The 20,913-nt window shown below is 37.9% G+C and overlaps 2 protein-coding genes across 6 annotated transcripts in view; one reads left to right on the forward strand and one right to left on the reverse strand.

Annotated features, from left to right (window-relative positions):
* Positions 1 to 18,506, forward strand: part of UBP1 (upstream binding protein 1) — a 35,539-nt gene extending 17,033 nt beyond the window's left edge. The window contains exons 4-16 of one of the 4 annotated variants that reach the window (XM_071429738.1): positions 179 to 284; positions 893 to 999; positions 2,174 to 2,326; positions 2,465 to 2,575; positions 3,125 to 3,232; positions 9,721 to 9,824; positions 10,490 to 10,544; positions 10,727 to 10,820; positions 12,136 to 12,226; positions 13,280 to 13,386; positions 15,122 to 15,264; positions 15,839 to 15,890; positions 16,630 to 18,506. In XM_071429738.1, the coding sequence (XP_071285839.1) occupies positions 179 to 284; positions 893 to 999; positions 2,174 to 2,326; positions 2,465 to 2,575; positions 3,125 to 3,232; positions 9,721 to 9,824; positions 10,490 to 10,544; positions 10,727 to 10,820; positions 12,136 to 12,226; positions 13,280 to 13,386; positions 15,122 to 15,264; positions 15,839 to 15,890; positions 16,630 to 16,667 (1,269 nt within the window). In that variant the 3' untranslated portion in view covers positions 16,668 to 18,506. The remainder of the gene's footprint in view (positions 1 to 178; positions 285 to 892; positions 1,000 to 2,173; positions 2,327 to 2,464; positions 2,576 to 3,124; positions 3,233 to 9,720; positions 9,825 to 10,489; positions 10,545 to 10,726; positions 10,821 to 12,135; positions 12,227 to 13,279; positions 13,387 to 15,121; positions 15,265 to 15,838; positions 15,891 to 16,629) is intronic. The other 3 variants (XM_071429739.1, XM_071429742.1, XM_071429741.1) reach the window with 3 other exon arrangements.
* Positions 18,507 to 18,734: 228 nt separating this feature from the next.
* FBXL2 (F-box and leucine rich repeat protein 2) overlaps positions 18,735 to 20,913 on the reverse strand; it is a 51,508-nt gene continuing 49,329 nt past the window's right edge. For both annotated transcript variants that reach the window (XM_071429743.1, XM_071429744.1), the window contains one exon: positions 18,735 to 20,621. In XM_071429743.1, coding sequence (XP_071285844.1) covers positions 20,514 to 20,621 — 108 coding nt within the window. In that variant the 3' untranslated portion in view covers positions 18,735 to 20,513. The remainder of the gene's footprint in view (positions 20,622 to 20,913) is intronic.

Here is a 20,913-nt window from a genome sequence, read left to right on the forward strand (position 1 = left end):
GTATTTCCTGCTGCTCAGTTCTATTTCTGTGTTCTGGAATATTTTGGGATACTGATGCTTGCCAAATTTTTGCTGTAAATAATGTATTTATTAGCACTGTGGCTATTTTGGGATGGTGTAGTACTTTTATCTGTAGTGACTGTGTGGCTCATCACAGGCTTGTTTTCTTCTTTGTTAGAGCATTATAAGAGTTGTGTTCCATGACAGAAGGTTGCAGTACACAGAGCACCAGCAGCTAGAGGGTTGGAAGTGGAACCGCCCTGGGGACAGACTGCTCGACCTAGGTATAATTGCTTCTGTTTGTTGCCCCTGTATGGAATTCAGTTTCCAAATTAAAATTGGTCACATTCACATTTATGCTGAGGCTGATGGAAAAGGACAGACCAGATTTCTGGATGCTGCTTTGTCATAGTGTGTGTTTTGAATTCAACGTTCTTACCACTTCTACATTCTTTTCAAAATTAAGGTGCTATAAAAGTAAGATAGCAGCTCTGCAGCCATATATATTTAATATTCTTTCTGATTTTGATTGCTGAGTGTTGCAGTGATTGGGAAAACACAGACAGAAGTAACTTTCTCTATTAGATTGTGAAAACGGTGCCAACATGATTTCTGTACTTTGTGTAACTCAATCATTTTTGGTGCATAACCTCAGGGGTGGCAGCAGGGGAGGAGAATGAAAAAGCACCCAAAACCTTGAGCACTTTTTATGTTGAATCTACTAAGATTCTATGTATCAGTCCTAAGAAACTGCTCAAGCCACCAAAGCCCACATTTTTCCATCCTACCTTGTGTATGGTGATGGTGATTATGATTATATTTATATTACAATTTATTTATAGTGTTTACTTGCTGTTTACTTTTCTGAAATGCGTGCTATTTATTTTAATAGATATTCCAATGTCTGTTGGAGTCATTGATATCAAGACAAATCCAAGCCAGCTCAACGCAGTTGAATTTTTATGGGATCCAACAAAATGTACATCTGCTTTTATTCAGGTTTGAAACTTTATTTGACTGGATGTCTGTGTTTGGTGCCTTTCAGGTCACAAACAGCAATATACTTGAACTACAAAGCTTCTTGGTTTATTATTTGTGGGATGGCCATTAAAAACCAAAAAATATGGGTTCATAGGCTTATTGGAGTCCCTCATTAGGTTTTTCTATTTAATTTGGGTTTATAGAAAAAAAAAACTTTCAAAAAGCTCTTTGAAGAAAGCTGTCATAGTTAAAATATTTAGTTGTATGAAGTATAAGAATTAACTTAAATTCCTCTCAGTAGCTCTTACTACTAGTTTCAGCAGAAGCTTGGCTTAAGGATTCAAAATAAAAAGTATTGTCCTACAAGAAAAGAGTTTTAAATCAGGCACTCAAAAGATGTTTCTTACTATGTCACTAGGCTTCCTTGTAGGAATTCTATTATATGTGTATTTGATATTCAGGGCAACTGAGCGTGCTTTCTTTGGAAATTATTTAGATTAAATGTTCACGTTAACATTGCCTACTTTTGTCTCAGATCTGATTTCATTGTAAAAAAGTATGGCCGTGAGGTTTCAGGTAGCAACTTTTCTTACTTGGTTGTTGAAAGAGGTTAAATTCTATATTGTCAGTAAATTAACTTTTCCTAAAATAGGTATCTTTATCTAGATCAAAGTTACATAATTGCTAAAATTTAGTCGCCTTGAAGGACTGTGAGATAAATTAGGGACTAGTTTCATTTATACATTTCCTTAGAAGAAATGATAACAGACTGACAATGGAGCTGATATTATGCCACTATAGTTGGGTTGTTCTACAGGCTCACTTAAAATTCCTTAAGAAAGCAAAATAAATTGGGAGCAGCGTCCAGTGAGATTATTCATAATTGCACTGATTTTCTCCCTAGATACCCTTAAGGGGTCTTTACAGCTTATAAACACAGCATTCATTCTGATTTAGCAGCTGAAGCTGTAACAATTGCATACTGATTAAAAGGTCTCTGGACTTTTAAAGGAGTTGGGCATGTTTGAAAATACTCTGAGATGAGATGAAAAACTCTTCTAGTCAGTGGCCTTCTATAGCTTTGCTATATTTTTTTACAAGAAACTGTTCATGTGATGTAGGTAACAATAATAAAGTTCATGCCTGAAATGCTTCTGAAGGTCTTTTTTGTTTGGTCATTGTTTCTTTTCAGGTACATTGTATCAGCACTGAATTTACACCTCGTAAACACGGAGGGGAGAAAGGAGTTCCTTTTAGAATTCAGGTTGACACCTTTAAACAGACTGAGAATGGAGAATACACAGATCATCTGCATTCAGCCAGCTGTCAAATCAAAGTTTTTAAGGTAACATTAGAAAACAGATCCTTAAGTCTCTAAGTTTTCATAAAGATATGGGAAACCGTTATATTACTGCTTGTAATGGTTCATGTCTGAGATCAGATTTCAGTTATAAAATCATTTCCCATTTGTGTTCATTTTTAGCCCAAAGGAGCAGACAGAAAACAGAAAACAGACAGAGAAAAGATGGAAAAACGGACTGCACATGAAAAAGAGAAGTATCAGCCTTCATATGACACCACAGTTCTCACAGAGGTAACAAAATAAAATTGCATTTGCTGACTGACGAGAATATGCATAGACACAGCACATTACTTAGCTGCAGTCTTGGAAGGGTTGGGGAAGAATTATTTCTGCATAGAAATAAACTTTTTATTTGACAAACTTGTCCAGCAAGCAGCAGCATTCAATTTTAAGATTTTGTTTCGTAAACTTGGATTTAGATACTCAATAGATGCTGTATGAAAACACACTTTAGATTGAGCACTGTTTGACTGACTGTACTGAATCCTTGAGCAAGACTTTTGATACAGATTTCAAAATCTTGCAGCTGAAAAGCAAAAAAAAAAAAAACCAAAAAAATTGAGGGGGGACTCTTAAAATTTATTTACCAAATTTGAGCTTCCAAAGTCTGTTTTTCAGAGATTTTTTAATTTAAGGCCAGAGCCTCATTAGGTTTTTTATTTAAACATCAGTGAGTTCTATGCAGTTTTCTAAATATTTCAGAAGTTTTTAAAAGGCTTTTAGATCTTTCCTCACTGTATAATGAAAAGAAATTGATCCACATCTTTGGTGTTTGTCCAGATGAGGCTTGAGCCTATAATTGAAGATGCAGTTGAACATGAGCAGAAAAAGTCCAGCAAGCGGACTTTGCCAGCAGACTACGGTGATTCTCTGGCAAAGCGAGGCAGTGTAAGGGACTTCTGCTTACCTTTTGATTATGCAAGATACCTTGTGCAGTGTTAGATATAGGAGAAACTTCCATTTTGTAAAGTAAAAATACTTTGATTGCTGTCTCTTAATTTTATTCACTTCTTTGTATCTCAATTACTCCATGTTTGTTTTCAGCAAAGGAATCCTTCCTAAATCTAACACTTAAACTGTTGCAGAGGGACTGTGTAACTTGAGTCAAGAGCTTTCAGTTTTTATGACTTGAAATGAAATAGCATTTTGCTTTGCTATACTTGTGTAATTAGTGGAAGTAAGAACAGTTAAATTTAGTGGTTTGTTCCTATTTGTACTTATATTCAGTAGAAGTTTTCATGTACATCAGTATTTTTAAAAAGCCATGTCATGTTGCAGATAGTTGTCAGTGATTTTTCCTTTAGTCATCTACATACCGTGCTCCAAACAGGTTTAATGCAGTTCAGAAGAGTCAGCTCATCTTCATGATCTGTGATATGTTAACCCTATCTGTGTACCTCAGAGGGAACCTGACATATCCTGTGCCCTCCCTGACATATGTCCTGTGCAGTTGTCCTGCCAAGGATTAGCATTTTAGATTTCTTAAATGTTCCTTAAGGAGAAGCAATTCCACATCTTTAATTTGGCATGTTTAAATGTCAATCAATAACGTGGCTGTGGAAGGCCATTATTTGACTGTTCTTTGAACAGCCATACTGTGCTGAAGCTCTTTACCAATAGTGCTTAAGCATGATTTGGTTTGTATTTATGAACTGTGAAAGTGATGTGTAAAGTTTTATATTTAGGTTATAAAATACTTCAGTGTATGCTTCTTGTTGTTTATAACCCATGTAACTGGGTGGGAAGGAACAAGCAATATTAGTCGGATGGGTTTTTTGGAGGATATTTGGATTTTTTTCTTTTGTGCACCCAAAACTATTGTATGCACTAAGCTATCTGAATTTACCTTCTACTGTTCTTGGCTGTTGGGCTTTTTTTTTTTGGTTTTTGTTCTTTCTTTTAAAGTGCACCTTTATGATTCTTTGGCAGTGCATTCTTTTACTTGTTCCAGCTGGCCCTGGGGGAGAGGCAGGAGAAAACAGACTTTTATCACTTCTACTTATAAAGCATCTTCTGAAGCTTGTCCTTGGAGGGATTTCTTTGTTTTTCTCCTGCTGTTAGAACTATTTCATTGAATGATTGTTGCTCATAGGAAGAATAACAGAGAAGGATATTTTTAAACAGATAAGACAAATCCATTGTCCAGAGTAGGACAAACTGTAGCTAAATCATAACTAGAAGTTGTCTAACATTTTCTTATCAATCTCTTGGAATACTAAGCTTCTATGAATTACCTTAATTCTACACTACCTTAATTGTAGTGAAGAGCTTAGATAGGACATTATTGGACTTCTCATGTCTTTCCCAAAGCACACAAAGGATAATGACACTCAGGCTATTTTGAATAGGAGCTATGTACAGCTTTCCAGTTCTCTTAATTGTGCAGCTCACTATTCCTGTTTCTCAATTGCCTGTAACAAAATGCTGTCTTGAGATAATTTGGTCAGTTTGTTGAGACCATTTTGAATTTTGTCCACACTGTTTGAAATCTTTTCAGCATTGCAAACTTGGTATTGTTTGCAGATTTCAAAACATGCTATTTTCCATCATTGCAATGTTTTTTATCATTAGCAAAATTATTAGAAATCACCAAGCCCATAAAAAATACCAAGAGACACGATTTTTTCTGTATTCATAGTAAAGCCTTAGTTACTTCTATGCACTCAGTGCTGGTTTTAGCTATAGAAGGTGAATGTAAAACTTGTTTGCTTGGTGTAGAAAAGGAGTATCTGATCTACATCTTGAAGGCCAATTCATTGACCTTTTTCTTTTGTCACCAGACATGCTTATTTTTGTGGGCCCTGTAAATATGGACAGGGATGATAAATGTTTCTACTTAAAGCAGTTCTGTCCTTGCAAATCTGTCTTCCTAAATGTGGCCATCAGAAGCTTTGGCTGTTTCCAGACTTCCTCAGGCATGCAGATCAAGTGTTCCATATTGAGCAGTACTGTTGTCACAGAGGTGCTAACACACAAAAAGTGAAGACCTGTTTCCCTATGTTTAAGTATGAGATGGACATTGTTTCACATGTTGTGTGTTTCTATATGATAAATCTTTTTCTTCACATGTCCTGTAGGAGCTGTAGCTCTATAACAGGAAAAAACCAAACCAGAATTGTTTGGAATGTATTTTTACTAGATGCAGTCAAGACTGCTGACTTAGTGCTGCTTACCAGTTGCCCAGAAATAGTGCTCTGTTACTTTTTTTGAAATTTGAAATTCATGTTGATCCTGGCTATAATTCTCTTTGATTTTAAAGCTGTGAATTTTATCTTCCTGCTACACCTAACCAACCTTTCATTACTCGCTTTTTGCATCTCATTGTGTATGTTAGCTTTTTATTTTACCCCTCCAAGATTCTACTGTTCTATTTGTTAGATATTACAAATTTTTTGCTTCTTTTTTTTTTCTCCTATGTGATTATTTCCAGCTCAGTCACAATTGGATTTGGACAGATTGGTTTCTTACTATGCTTCCTTCAGAAAACATTGAATCTAATATGTTTCCTTTCCAATTTAATTCTTATGGCTTTCTAACATAATATAAGGAATTTGGTGAAGCTTCCTTTCTGAGTGGTCATTCTGCTCTTGTGTCCTTTCAAAGAACCAGAGGGTTTTTTTTTTCTAGCTACCATCACCCAGCTTTCCCTTATCACTTACTTTAATAAGAATGCCATCTAGATAAGCTTTTCTACTACTTCTCTGAATTCACTGGATGTATCAAAATTCAGTGCTTTCACTGCAGTTCTGTAATGTTTATCTCAGTGTTGTCCAAACAGACAGGACACAGTTAAACTGCTCGTTAGACTCGTCACACTATGCAGCTGTAGGTGTAAAACGCTACAAATTTAACCTTGCCTTCTGGACCTCAGAGTGGATATTTACATACATGTGACCTTCATTCAGGGGCCACTTTAAGAAGGAGGCACTTTGTTTTCCTCTCTCTTTGTACATAAAAGTTAGTTCTTATCTAATGAAAAAGGGAAAAAAAACCCACTGTTTTCTTTCTCCTGCTTTGAATTTGTAAAAGCGGGAAAATTTGTGTTGTAGTAGTTGGGCCTTTGCACTTTTTTCTGTCTGCAGTATTTTGGTTGATTTTTATAGTACTGTGCTTTATATGTCATAAGCTTGAATATATAAACTACAAACTGATTAAACTTGGTCAAATGGTCAGTTTTTGCAGATAGAGTTGATTATAGAGCACCTGGAAGTTAAAAGACTTCCAGGTACAGATCTTGAAATAAATTGGAATGTTAAATTGTAGACATGAAAGGTTGTTCCATACCATGTATAAGAAAATTGATGCTTTATTCTCTAAGGGGTTCTGTGTGTCCAACTATAAATCTAAATTGGGGAACAAATTGTACTTACTGTATTTTGGTTTTGTATTATGTTTTTATGTTTATTGGGTCTTTGAATATAGTATAGATGTCTTTGTCAAGATTCAGCTTTACTCTCTTGTGAGGATTGAATTATACAGATTCCAGTATATTGGAGGTAGGAAGGGATATTACATTACACCATGGCTTAGAATAACTTGAGATTTTGCAATTCCTCTTCAGTTAGGAATGTTCTGAGCTTAAATCCTGAATCTGATAAGTGATACTTAGAAGGATCTCTTACATTTCTTTTTAACTCAGTAAATCTTCATTCATGGCATTTTACAGAAGGCTGTTAAACATCTGAAACCAAAATAGTTTTCTCCTGAATTAATCCCCATTTGGAAATAAGACATAGTTTCTGGAGTATAGTAGTATCAGTGTGCTAGTAATGGAGGGCATTTAGTCTTGAGACCTCAAAAACATGATCTTGGTAAATTCATCAGTATATATTAATTGTTTATTACAGGTAAAGACACAATGCCAATCTTCTTTATGTTCTGTGGTGGCACTTGACAGAGCTGAATGCTTCCTTGTGACAGGGTGACATTTTCTCCTAGGTTTGTGTCTACTGCTCAGGGACTTCTGTATTAGTATCATTAACTTCCTGAATGTCCTTTGGTTAACTCAGTTTTGGCTTAGGAATGTAAGAAATATTCTGATGGATCAGTCCACAAGGGTGAAGTCATGTTCTGTCCCTGACAGTGACAAGGGCAGGTGCTTTTTCAGGGAAGCAGTGCTGCTTTCTGTGATCCATTCTCCTTGTAGCCCTCACCCCTCTCAATCCAGAATCATCATGCTGGATGTTAGAAAAGAAAACACGTCCTTGCTTAGTCTTTGTAGTGTTAATGGATTTGGTCTGCCAGGCATTTGCTTAATCCAGTTTGTGAAGTGCAGGACATTGGGGCATGAGGGTGATTCCAAAAGCATCATCAGCTTGGGTTGATTACTGAAAGACTTTCTTGTTCCTTGAACCTTTCAGGTTTTAATATCTCAGTGCTCAAATGCTCATTTTTCCCTTCCTAGCCTGTAAGACAGAAACAAGGAGAACAGAGGCAAGAGATGTGTTGCAATAGTATTACACTTACTATTTATTTTTTCTTTTTAACCAGCCTATTGAGTCTCAGTGGATAGTTAGTGGTGTTTTTCCTGGAATAGGAGACAAGGCAGGAAAGCATGTTTATTGGAGAAGAAAGGCTACTTGCTTTGGATTGGGATTTTTTTTTTCTGAAGACTTCAAATGTGCTTCTTCCTGGATTTAAACTCAGAGCTTCGTTGTGAAGAACTTCAGCTGGGTTTGAAGGGCAGAAACACCAGCTGCAGTACCTACCTTGGGAGTGGCTCAAAAGGTGTTCTCTGGCACCAGTGTGTTCTTCTCTGCCCCTGAATTTAAATATATGGTGGCTAGAATTTTGTATGGGAATGGTTGCTAAGGATGTGGAACTTGCATCTGTGTGTCCACATAAACATCTTGGATTAAAATTGAGAATGTCACAAAATTAAAGAATTTTAATTGCACTTTCAAAATATTTCAGAAGAACAAAGTTAATACTTCTATGTCGAGCTTTTATTTTAAAATTACAGTTTTGGATCACATATTTGGGGAATGAAGGCTACTTGTAACTACCTGATGTAACATCGTTGAGGTTAATATTAAATCAGCTTGAGAAGAGAGACAGCAGGTGGGAATATACAGATTTGGAGGAGGAATGTGTCACCCTACCAGCTTATAGAGGAGCATGCGCTGTGTGGGGGCACTGTTTGCAGCCCAAAGGGTGGCTTTGACCATGTAATCAGACTGTGGACTCTGGTGAACAAAAATGCTAAATCTCAGATAAAGCAAGTTCTTAATTTTTAAGCTATTTGCATGCAAGACAAATCTATTTTAATTCCATGTGCCATCCTGGGGAACTTGCCATCTTATGCTGACAAGTGAAGACTGGGGTCCAGCACAGAAATGTTGCTAACTTTCTTACAGATGGTGGCAGCTGGTGTTGCCCTTATTTACTGTTTCCCCCAGATAAAGGAAGGATTTTTCAACACAAAATTGTTGAAACAAGTTTCTTTTGGTATTAAGTCATAGTTGTTCCCCTCCACCCTGTTCTACAAGGCTGTGATATAAATCTGGAAATTTCTTACAAGGTATTTAGCTGGTACATGATAAGTATATCAGAAATCTTTGTTGTCTTAAAAGGCATGGTCTTAGCTTACCTGATCTTGGGCTGCTTGCTTGTTTTAATCATGTCTTTGAAGATACCAAACCTTGTTTGGTTTTTGTTTTTCTTTAAAAGACTGCATTTTTAGTACTGTTGGAAGCATTAAAAAGTAGCCTTGTTTCAAAAAGCTTTATCACGACGATTTTAAAAAATACCCAAAAAAACACTGACAAAATTGGACAACTGGCATATGATATACTTGTGATGACTTAAGCTTGTTTAAAAAATTCCAGTTTACCAAGCTGTTCAGAAAAATCAGTCCATGTAAGTAATCACAATTTTAGTCCTGCAGTAAATTATTAAAAATATTGAATTCACAAAATTTCCACTGAAAATTCTGTTTGTATTTGATTGTTCTCAGGGCAGAGACATTAAATTTATCCACAAGGTGCAATCTAGCTTCACAGCTTTACTTAATATTACTGAACACTTTTTGTTGTAGGGCAGTTTAAACAGCCCTTTCATCCTCTTCAGGATAAAAGACTTTTTTTCCAGCATGTGGCTGTGGGGGTTGGTTGGTTTTGGTTTAAACTGAATAATCTGTGCATTTTTTTAAAGAGAAGACAGTATAAATAGAAGTCTTCATAAAAGAACAAGATAAAACGGAGCTGATTTTTACCTAGAATATCTGCATGTAATGTGTGGGATAGAGGGAGTCTTTATTTGGAAGTGCAAATCAGAATAGTCTGTGGATAAACCCCTGGCTTTAAATGAGAGAAGTGTACATCAGAGTAAAAAAGGTTTTGTCAAGAGAAACTTAAGTTTTAATTCTTTATCTTCAGTGCTCACCATGGCCAGATACTCCTACAACATTTGTAAACAACAGTCCTACTCCTGCTCCGACTTTCACCTCTGCTCAGCATAACACCTACAGTGTCCCAGACAGGTGGGTTTCTGTTCTGTATCCCCATTAAAGGCAACCTTGTAATCAGGCTTATTCAGAACATTTTCTGTCTAAATTCAACTGTGTTCTCTTTCCACTGGGGATTTGGGAGATTGTTTTGACCTATATATTCATTTTAGAGTATGACATTTGTATCACATGGTTCAGTTATAAGGTAATTACTTCTGCCTCACCATCTTTCTTTCTTACTATACATTTTGTAAAACAATTTCTTGTCCTTTGTCATATAGCAAATGCTTTACCTTTTCACTATCGTAATTTAGTCCTTGTCTATGGAAACAATTTTTAGCTTTTTTCAGTACAAAGAGTCTTCATTTCCATCATACACAGTTAGTATAATTTGCAAGAAAATTATACTAATATCTTTAAAAACTTATCAACAAAAATTGCATTGGTGAAAGCATTTTGTTTTGAAATGTTAATTAAACTACTGTAACCAAACCTGCAGTTCATCCAAAAATTATTGGCAGTGGTGTGGTCTGATCCATATACTGTGGAATGGTCTTTCTCTTAAGTTTAACAAGTCTTTTAATTCTTTCAACTGTGATATTTATTGTTTTGGAAATTTCAAGTTAGTTTTCAACAATGGTTAAATATTTTAGTTTATAGAATTCTAGTAATACTTTGTTTCATTTTTTAATCTGTAGCAATTCTTCCTCCCCAAATCATCAAGGAGATGGAACCTCTCAAGGGTCAGGAGATGTGAGTGTTTGCTTGTTTGCTTTCTGGTATTGATCATATATTTATATAGCTGTGTTAGAATATTTGATTTGTACTTGATGTTATAAGAAAGTGTTGAACTGAGGGAGATCTTTTTTAATTGCTTGGGTTTTGTTTGAGTTTTTTAGTATCCAAATTATCATATCCAATCTTGTTTCTTACAGCAGCTTCATCCTTCAGCCACAATCCAGGAAACTCAGCAATGGTTGCTCAAGAATAGGTTCTCTGCCTATACAAGGCTTTTTTCAAATTTCTCAGGTATCTATAGTTTACTTTTTTCCTTTCATTGTGTTACTGAGCAGGTTCTGTGTGGGAAAAGAGTTCTCTAAAAACATTATGGTATCCATATTTATGCATCTTTATTTACTAATTTGCTGGTTAAAGAGCAGTGCAGTTGCCAATCTATGTCTGAACACAAGACATGGCAATAGATGGACTCTGTGGGGCTGTTTGCTTCTTTAGCATTCCTTGGAATTGTGCAAAGGGTGGTATGACACACTTCTCACCATAAGTAAATTCCTTTTTCTTTGGTGACACTTGATGGGGACACTGTTGTGAATGATGCCAGCTCTCTGCCTCTTGGCTTAGCTCATGCTTCTGTCAGAATTCCTTTGTACCAGGCTTTTTCTCTGGGAAGGTTTATTCTCCTGCTGCTGGTTAGTTTTTGACCTGTGCTTCTTGTATGAGTATTGCTGAGCTTTCTCCATTAACTAGTACCAAATTTCTGACAAAGACTCTTGGAAAATTTTTCTTCTTCTTCATTATTATATGAAGATGATTTTTTTATATTTTTTATTATCTTTATGAAAGTCAAGTACTAGCTAGCTGGCTTTTTTTTTTTTTGAAGCAAGAGGTGTAGTATATATGAATTTTATTATGCTACCTCAGGTCTGGGTTATTTTTAACTATAGTATTTAAGGGCTTTGATCAGTTATTTTTGCTGGCTTCTATTTGTGCATTCCTGGATAGTCTGTGGAGTATTTTCATACATAAAGACTATTTTTTTCTTGTTTTCCCACTCATCCATTACAGTGACTGATATTTCAGAGTGTTGTTTTCTTCTCTGACACACATGCTGCTTCTCAAATAATCTGTCCTCCTATTTTTTGCTTCAGCAGCACCTCCTGTACTTGAGTGCATTGTTGAAATTTAAGTGCACAGAGGCAGTGATGGATGGGTAGTTGAATGTCTGGGGTAATTCACTGCGTGACAAACCATGGAATATTTTTGCTCTGTATTTTGAATGTGTTCAAAATACACTACCCTGGGGTGCCAGCAAAAATCACTGTTTCTCTAGAACAGTCATCTCTCTCCACAGAAACTGTGTGCCTTGCAGATTCGTACTGTTCCAAAGCTGTAAACAGCATAAACTGTAACTCACCACCTTTGGAAAACAGGTTGATTTATTTGGCACTCCCTAGAGCCTGGTCTGAAGTTTACTTATTCCTGTGTCCCAAATTCTGCTTTTGTCATGGTGAAGTTTGGTAGTCTTGGTTTAAATGAACATAGCATTTTTTTAGAAAGAATTTATGTGCTACAGTAATCTTTATTAAATCCTCATGTATTTGTCCAGGTGCTGATTTATTAAAGCTGACAAGAGAAGATCTGGTACAAATCTGTGGTCCAGCCGATGGAATTCGGCTGTATAATGCACTGAAATCCAGGTGATGTGCTCACTGAGACTGAGTGGGTTTAGATGGGGGATTCTAGAACTGGGAGATTTGGGAAGTTAGTGTCAGGATGGGCTTTGGTGCCTGTGTGATCTGCCTCAGGAGTTGGCAGCAGTGTTTAAAACTCTCCTCCTGTGCACCCCTCCAGCGCATGCCCAGGTGAGGTGCAGGTGGCCTGTAAGGCTGCACCAGTGCAGTTGGGCCCTGCCCAGTTTTTTGGACATGGATGAATTTATTGCCAAGGCTCAAAACTGGGTCATTTGGGGAGCTAAGAACAACCCCTGAGGCCTTTTGAGGTTACAGGTATTGAGTGCTAACACAGGCAGCATCCCAGGGGATGTCTGATTCTATCTGAAATGGGTGTTTGGTACTCCTGGCCCTCCTGGAAGAATTGCTGTTGTTACTTGTCATGGTGTTCACAGGGGTCTTAGGATGAGGGAAGAGATGAGAATGTTGACTCCATGTTTCAGAAGGCTCGATTTATTATTTTATGATATATATTATATTAAAACTATACTGAAAGAATGGAAGAAAGGATTTATCAGAAGGCTAGCTAAGAACAGAAAAAGAATGATAACCAAAGCTTGTGACTGACCGAGACAGTCTGAGACAGCTGGACTGTGATTGGCCATTAATTAAAAACAACCACATGCGACCAATCACAGATCCACCTGTTGCATTCCACAGCAGCAGATAACCATTGTTTACATTTTGCTCCTGAGGCCTCTCAGCTTCTCAGGAGAAAAAATCCTAAGGAAAGGATTTTTCAGAAAATATCATAGCTACAGTTACTCAGTAGTCCTGTTACAGGAGTCCAACAAGCAGCATCCATAGGATGCTGAATCTGAATGGATTGAAGTTTTGTTTAAATTCAGCAGCATCTGAGACCACTTACTTAAGTAGAGATTTGATTTGGCTTTTAGCACTGAGCCCAAAAAAATCAGTGTACTGTCACCATAACAAACCTACAGTTGTGGCATATCAGCCCCTGTATTTGCAGGGCACATACCTTTTGTGTGACTGCCTTGTGATTTCCTTGGCCTGCAGGTCCGTGAGGCCCCGTTTAACAATCTATGTGTGCCAGGAGCCCCTCCGGAGCATCCAGCTGGAACGGCAGGACGCGGGCAGCACAGACAGCAACGGTGCAATATACGGTACCATATACAGCTCATGGGGACACGGCTGGGCTTGGGCAGGACAGCATGGCTGGGGAAGGGAAAACAACAGGGAGGGGGCTCAGCTGCTGCTCCTGGTGTACAAAGCAACTGTGGGAAGTTGTATCACAGCACAATTGCTGCTTTAACAGCACAGAGCGAAAAGAACCTGAAACCTATCAAGGTTAAACCATTGAGTGTTTTCAGTCTGTTGATAAAACTGTAGTTACATCTGTGGTGGTGTTCACAGGGGTCCCAGGACAAAGGAAGAGATGAGAATGTTGACTCCATGTTTCAGAAGGCTGGTTTATTATTTTATGATATATATTATATTAAAACTATACTAAAAGGATAGAAGAAAGAATTTCTTCAGAAGGCTAGCAAGCATTAGAAAGGAATGGAATGATGATAAAATCTTGTGACTGACCAGAGAGTCTGAGACAGCTGGACTGTGTTTGGTTGGCCATTAATGAAAAACAACCACATGAGACCAATGACAGATCCACTTGTTGCATTCCACAGCAGCAGATAATCATTGTTTACATTTTGTTTCCGAGGCCTCTCGGCTTCTCAGGAGAAAAGATCCTAGCAAAATGATTTTTCATAAAATATGTCCGTGACATACGTGGTCATGAATGGAGGAGCTCTGGAATCAGCTGTGCTTGTTGTTCAGACAAGGCATCAGCCATATCGATGTAGGTGCATGTAAAAGCTTCATGCAAATAAAACAATTCTTTCCCATTTTCTGTAAGATTTTGCTGTCACTGTCTGTGCAACTGAACTAAAACTGTAGAGCCTGGACGAGGAAAAACAGCCAAGTAGTGAATGCGCTCTTGATTTTAGTATTATTTCCCTGACAACTGCTGATTCAACACAGATGGAAATGTAACTGTTTATTCGTAAATCCATGTCACTCTTACAATTAAGAGAATGAAGCTATTTAAAATTATTCTTTACTTGCTCTTGGCTTTGAGAGACCTCTCTCCCCAGCTAAAATCTGCACAGGCTACTTCAATAGTGCTTGTGAATTTCCATGCAAGAATTGAGGTGGAGGAGGATTTTTAAGTAAAATACTGCTGCTTGTCAAATACATGTTTTCTCTCAGGATATCTTCAGCCAGAAGAACATGCAAACTTGGAGCTGCCAAGGGTTTGTTGCACTGTTAAATAAAGATATTGAACGGTAAATACAGCTTCAAACTGAACAGCTGTTTTGTCTTACTGTTCTCTTTACTGTGTTCCATTCAGCTCTGAGATCATGTGTAGATAGTTAATTCAGACAGTTGCGAAAGGCTTTATTTACCAAAAACACAAAATCTACATCTGCATTTAAAGCAGGAGCATAGGCACATAAGTGGGAGGTAGGTATTACCTGATTCTTTTGAGACTGCCCAAAATTGCTTTCAAAACCATCTTTAGGTGACACTCTAAAGATCCATTTTTAAATCTGTTTGACATGATTGTACCTTTTTGTGCAGGATACAGGAAAAAATGTGGAAGTTGCCTTCAGTCTCAGAGCAAATAGAAGCCTCCCCCATTAGAGCTGTGTTTATGACTTTTCCCTTGAAAGAAAAGTTAGGGAAGTTCATGTTCTTAATGAGAACAGGGAGAGAGAGTAATCTTAAAGTTTTAGGTTTTAAAATTTTTGAAAGTATAAAGTAAATAAATAAACAAATTCAGGTATTTTTCACATAGCCATTAGTAACATGCTTATGGAAATGATGTTTTTCTTGCAGTTTATCATGCAATCTACTTAGAGGAGATGGCAGCCTCAGAAGTCACACGCAAGCTTGCTTTGGCATTTAATATTCCTTTGCATCAGATCAACCAGGTTTACAGACAGGGTCCCACAGGCATCCACATTCTTGTTAGTGATCAGGTAATTGAGATTCTGTTTTTTTGGCATTTTATTTATGACTGGGAGTGGAGGGTTTTCTTATGCTTGCTCATTTATTACTGGTTTTTCTCTTTGATAATGTAAACCTAGTGTTTGCTGACATTTAGAGTATTTTTTCCTTTACAGGAACAGACAAATTCTTTAAATGTGACTTTTCCTCTGCCTGACTAAACTGAAACTATGAGGAGACAGAGGCACCTGGTTTCTATAGTTCTGAGAAGCTGCAGCAGTTATTTAGTACATATTTATTTTAAGCACCCAAAGGCAGAGAGCATTTAAACACTGTTGAACTGTGCTTGTTCAAGTGTCTGCTTCACAGAGTTCCAAAAACACAGCCAGCAGTAATAGGCTCCCAGCTGGTTGTCACAAGAGTAAAGAGCAGTATTTTAATAGTAATGGATTTTCATTTGGTGTATGCCTGTCACTTGCTGAACAAAACCAAAAATACATGATTGCTCACAAAAGGCTGTGTTTAATATCACGGTTGTTGAGGGTTGTTTCTGTTTTGTGTTTTGGTCATACTCAGAAGGTATGAAAACTTTTTTGTTTCTTTTAGATGGTTCAAAACTTTCAAGATGAGAGTTGTTTCTTATTCACCACAATAAAAGGTATGTTGTCTTTTCTGACAGTCTAAAACTTAATCATTTATTTCAGCCAGGAGCCTTCTTTAAAAATTACAGAAGTTTTGCATACACAGTAACAGAAGATATTCAGAGTTCCTCCTCTCCTAGCCAGATTTCAGCCTCTGTGTAGCATCTCAGGCTCTTCTCTGAGCTTTCAGTTCAGAACCAGTGCAGGATTCAGTAACAAACCTTATGTAAAATTCAGTCAGCCATCACTGGACAGGGATGCTGCTAATAATTGCTGAGAATGGTGAAGTTTCAAAATAGGTTAAAAAAAAAATCAGAAATCCTGGCAGTAGTACCTCTGAAGTTAAGAAAATGAATCTTAATTGAGTCCTGAGAGTCAGCAGAACTGAGCATAACATTCTGTTATTTCTCTGCTAGACAATAGTCAGCTTCATTCAATAGGCTGCTGTTGAATCCCACTCTTCCATAGAACTCCAATTTATTTCTGGTACAGGGTGCCAGCAAATGGCTGTAAACAGTGGACAAGTTTGACTCTGTGCAAACTTTACCTACAGAAACTGTCCCTCTTTGAAGATCCAGTTACAAATCATTAATCATAACACTTTTGTTTAGTACAAGTAGGAAACCTTTAAGTTTTTGTTGTAGTTGAGTTTATTTTCAAAACCAAGTCCATACTAGGGTGTTTTGGTGTATTTGCTTGTATGTCTGTGATTCTGTTCAGGAAGGACAAACAGACATTTCCTTTGTTTTTTTTCAGCTGAAAATGGAGAAGGCTTCCATATAATTCTGAAGTGACATCACACACTTGCTAGACTGATACTCCAATGCAGAATCAAGTCCTGCCTAAAGACTATGAAGATCATCCAAAACCTTAGGATCTAACTTCACTGTATAAGATGTTTCATATTGAAAACACAAAATGACCTTTCTAATGAGCTGTTTGATAGGTGAACTTTCTTATCACTGCCATAGCTAAGTGTCCTCATGAGAGGTATAATGCCATGACAGCTTCTGTACAGGCATGGAAGACAATGTAAGCAAAGGTGCTTGCCCTTCACTGAAATAAGGCAAACTATGGCCAGTAGATACAGTTTATAGAAGCGAAGCAGTGCTGCTTTTCTATTACCTGTATCCAGTTGGAGATGAATGTAAACTTATTTTGGGGCATTTACCTTTCTGTGCCAGTTTGTCTATTACGTGCTTGTACCTTAGGCTGGTTTTATTTTTTGATGTTAGCAGAGCACATGCTAATCTGTGTGGAGATGAGTAGTTAAGGTGATAGTGATCAGGTTGTCAGGTCTTTGAGAGTCAAGCTGTCAAAACAGCTTCCCGTGTAAATTGTGTATAAGAGTGTATGTAAGAAGTGTAAATGCCAGAACAGGGCTTTTAAGAAGCCCTAGACAGATGCAATATATGCATGCAGCAAACTGCATTATCAATAGTACCTTATTGGAGGGATTAATATAAATCCTATGGGGTACCAAGTAATTGTGTTTTGCTTTAATGAATTTAATGGAAAAGAATTGCCTATGCATCCTTTATGTTTAGTTTCCTAGGTTCCTCAGCAGAGCACTGCTGCAGTTTAACTCTTTGCTTGTAAAATTGTGGGTTTAAAAATACTGGCAGTGAGAAGTGGGGTTTTCAGTGGAATTATGCAGATGAGGGAAGATGACCCACTGGCACCACAGGGCTGTCATAGCTTTCAGCAGCATCAAATAAATTGCTTGAGAAACACTAAATACACACCCTGTAAGTTTCCTTCCTGGCAGGTCACTGCCCTGCTGGAGCTCCTATTCTGGACAAATCTCTTCTTACCTTTTCAGTTGACCTTCCTGCACCCTCCATCCATCCATGCTGTACACCTGTTACAGTGCCTCTTCCATATGACCAAATACTTATGTTCTCTGAAACAGGCAGTGTGCTTTCTTGATGTTTTGGATGTGTCTTGTAAAGTCATGGCACAGCATTTCCTAGGCTAACATTAAGTTTCAATTGGTCAGGTACTTAGAGGGGAGTATTTCCAGAGGTATTAAGCGACAGTTTCAGAGCTGTTATTCTGTGCCTTTGGAAAGTTCCAACTTGATCTCTGGCTTAAAAGCTTGGGAATAGTTTGCTTTTTATGCTGCGGTGTTCCGTGTAAACCAATACTACAGCATGTAAAAAAGCAACTTTTTCATTTCCCCTTCCATAACTGGCTCAAGTGCTTAGCAGAAAAGCTTCTGAAAGCTGTAGCATTTTGAAAATTTAAATTCATCAAACCTAGAGTTTTTTTCCTATTTTTGGTTGGGTTTTTTTTTTCTGCACTGAAAGTAAAATTTTATGTACTTAAACATTTCTGCCTATAAGTTGTTCATCTTTGGGTATTGTTTGGTCCTAGTATTTTCCTCAACTGACACTTGTGTCTTTTTAGCTCACACCATATTCAAATCCAAATGTGTTATAAAAGTGGAAAAATCCTTGATTGGAAAGTATCCAAATAGCTAATTTTAAAGAATATTGAAAGTTGTACAGTAGTTTGTCCAGCTCACTTGAAATTGGAATTAAATTATGGCACCAGCAAATGGCTTTTGTTTTTTAATAAGATGTACACATTTCAATTTAAGTATAATAAATGTTTTTCAATAATTTTGTAAATGTGCTTTTCTTTTTGTTTACTTCTTTTTTTCCCACACCCACATTACAGACAGTCCATTGCTAAGATTTAGATTAATTACAAGACCTGCCCTAGCAAGAATAGTTAGTCAAGGTAAGGAAGGGAAGTAAACCAACCCTGCAGCATATCCTGCACACCATGCATTCACATGAATCTTCTGCTACTAGTAGAAATCTTCTTAGATTTGAAATAATTCCAACAAATTCAAGTTTGACATCAGCTGATTGTTTATTTAAGTGTCCTATATCAGAGTAGATTCCATTTGTTTTTGTACATCTTCAATGCAATAGACTTACAAGGTTCATTATGGTCTTAGAAAAAAAAATGAGCCAACAAAAGGCAACACATATTGACATATTGGTACCAATGACTGCCCTGGTACAGTTGAGAATAAAATCTAGTTAAAACTCTCATTAGACCAGCAGTGTCTGAATGGAACTCTTCAGTATGACTGTAACAACACTCCACTACTCTGCAAAAGAAGCCCAGAGTGGCTTACTTTGTACAGAAATCCATCTAAGAAATCCATCTGTAGTCTAAGGTGTAATTTAACCCCAAAGCTGAGCTCTTAATTTACTGTCCCCATCCTCTGTGAGTCCACACAACCCAGCCACTGCTGGCCACAGAAGTTCAAGATCATGCTCACTCCTTCTTAGAAGTCATTTAAAATTTGCAGGGGAGAAATGGCAGTACTGTCCAGTAGTAGCTTTTCCAACTGCTTTTTAATTTTCAGTAAACACAGGCCCTGAACTCTTAAAACACACACACAGTCAAACTTACACAAAAAAAGCTTTCTGAATTGTCAAGTAGTTTCTCTCAGTTAATTAAATTGCTTAATATAAAAAGTTTATCTAATTGTCTAGCACTGAAAAACTAAGGATGAAAGCATGGCCTTAAGAGTTAATACACAGATTTTTATCATCATTATTATAATTCAGAAGCTGACAGCTTCTTAACCAAATGTGAAGACTTTGGCTTTCTACATTTGAAAACCACAGGTTTGGTATGGTTCAACTCCTGCCTACAGCTGAGCCCATATGCTTGTCTCTAAAATAGGTGGGCCAAACTGAATTCCTTGCTCCATCCTGCCTTCTGTAGCTGAACCTGTTTTCCATTCATCTGTAGAAAAGCATGTGTGCTACACCTCTCCTCCTGGAAGCGCTGCATCCTTTCCTTCCAGCCCACGGGGATGGCGTCGGCGGAAGCACCATGGCTGGCTGTGGCAGCAGCGACAGCAGAGTGCGCGGGCTCCACCACAGTGCATCTCTTACCCCGTTCAAGGCCGATGGCATCGGGCACAACCTGCATCGGCGACTGCCAAGCTTTGTACCAGCAGAGTTCAACTGAACCAAGTCCAAAAACTTGGGAAGTACTTCTAGTTCTATGGTATCTGGAGGTACTACCTTACCTTTGACATTACCTATCATGTCCTGTTACATAATTAAATATGAAGCTGAATCATGAAAAAGAACAAGCTGCTGTTTTACTGTAAGAGCTTATGATTACTTTGCATTTTTTGGTCAACATCTGCTAAAGCTGATTTGTCTTTAAAACCTGATACTTGATCTGTGGTGTATATTACAGAACAGCAGGCTCAGTTCCTTGGCGTGGCAGCTCGAGCCCCACGTTACAGCGGCACTTCACACCAAGTAGTGCTGACAAATGCAAATTAACTTCCAAGTTTCGTGAACTTCCACCAAGTAGCTGCTCCGCTGCAATGCCCACACGTTTGACAGGGTACCACAGTTCTCATGCCAACAGAAGGAAGGAGTTACTAATACAAACCAAAGCATCACCAACTTAATCCACAGCTGCACATTACGTTAAGATTTTTACCTGGAAAAAAAAAAAGCTTTTCTTGTCACAAAACTGGATGACCAAACACCCAAACACCACCATTAGGACTTGTCAGGAAACCGACTCCTTCTGCTGACTTGCCGTCCCATTCTTCAACAACGACATCATCTTCTGTGTGGCTGCACTGGCTGTCAGAGGATAATACAGCATCTGCAGAGGCGCTGTCCGCTCCCTCCGACCGACGGAGGGGGAGTCACTGGAGCAAAGTAAGCATGAACTTTCACATGAGGTAGATGAGCCTGTGGGTGAAAAGGCTGCATTATAATGGGAGAGAAAGAACAGAACTGAAAAGAGAAGCAGCAACATCTCACCTGTTGTGCCAGCAAGTGCTATCTCATTAAGGTTAGTTAGCTATGAAGGAAGCATCTATACAGTGGATACCAGCCAAGCTGTCTTCTCCTCACATGTCATTCCTCATGACCCATCCAGTAAGGCACACCAGTGTCTGGGCGCTCAGCCTGCACAGGGCTCCCTCTGGTTCCCCAACAAAGCACTGAGGAGCCCAGACAGCACAGCAGGAGAGGCACAGGT

Source organism: Agelaius tricolor, unplaced genomic scaffold, assembly GCF_023055355.1.
Source record: "Agelaius tricolor isolate 1412-34295 unplaced genomic scaffold, bAgeTri1.0.p SCAF_6, whole genome shotgun sequence".
Lineage (NCBI taxonomy): Eukaryota > Metazoa > Chordata > Aves > Passeriformes > Icteridae > Agelaius > Agelaius tricolor.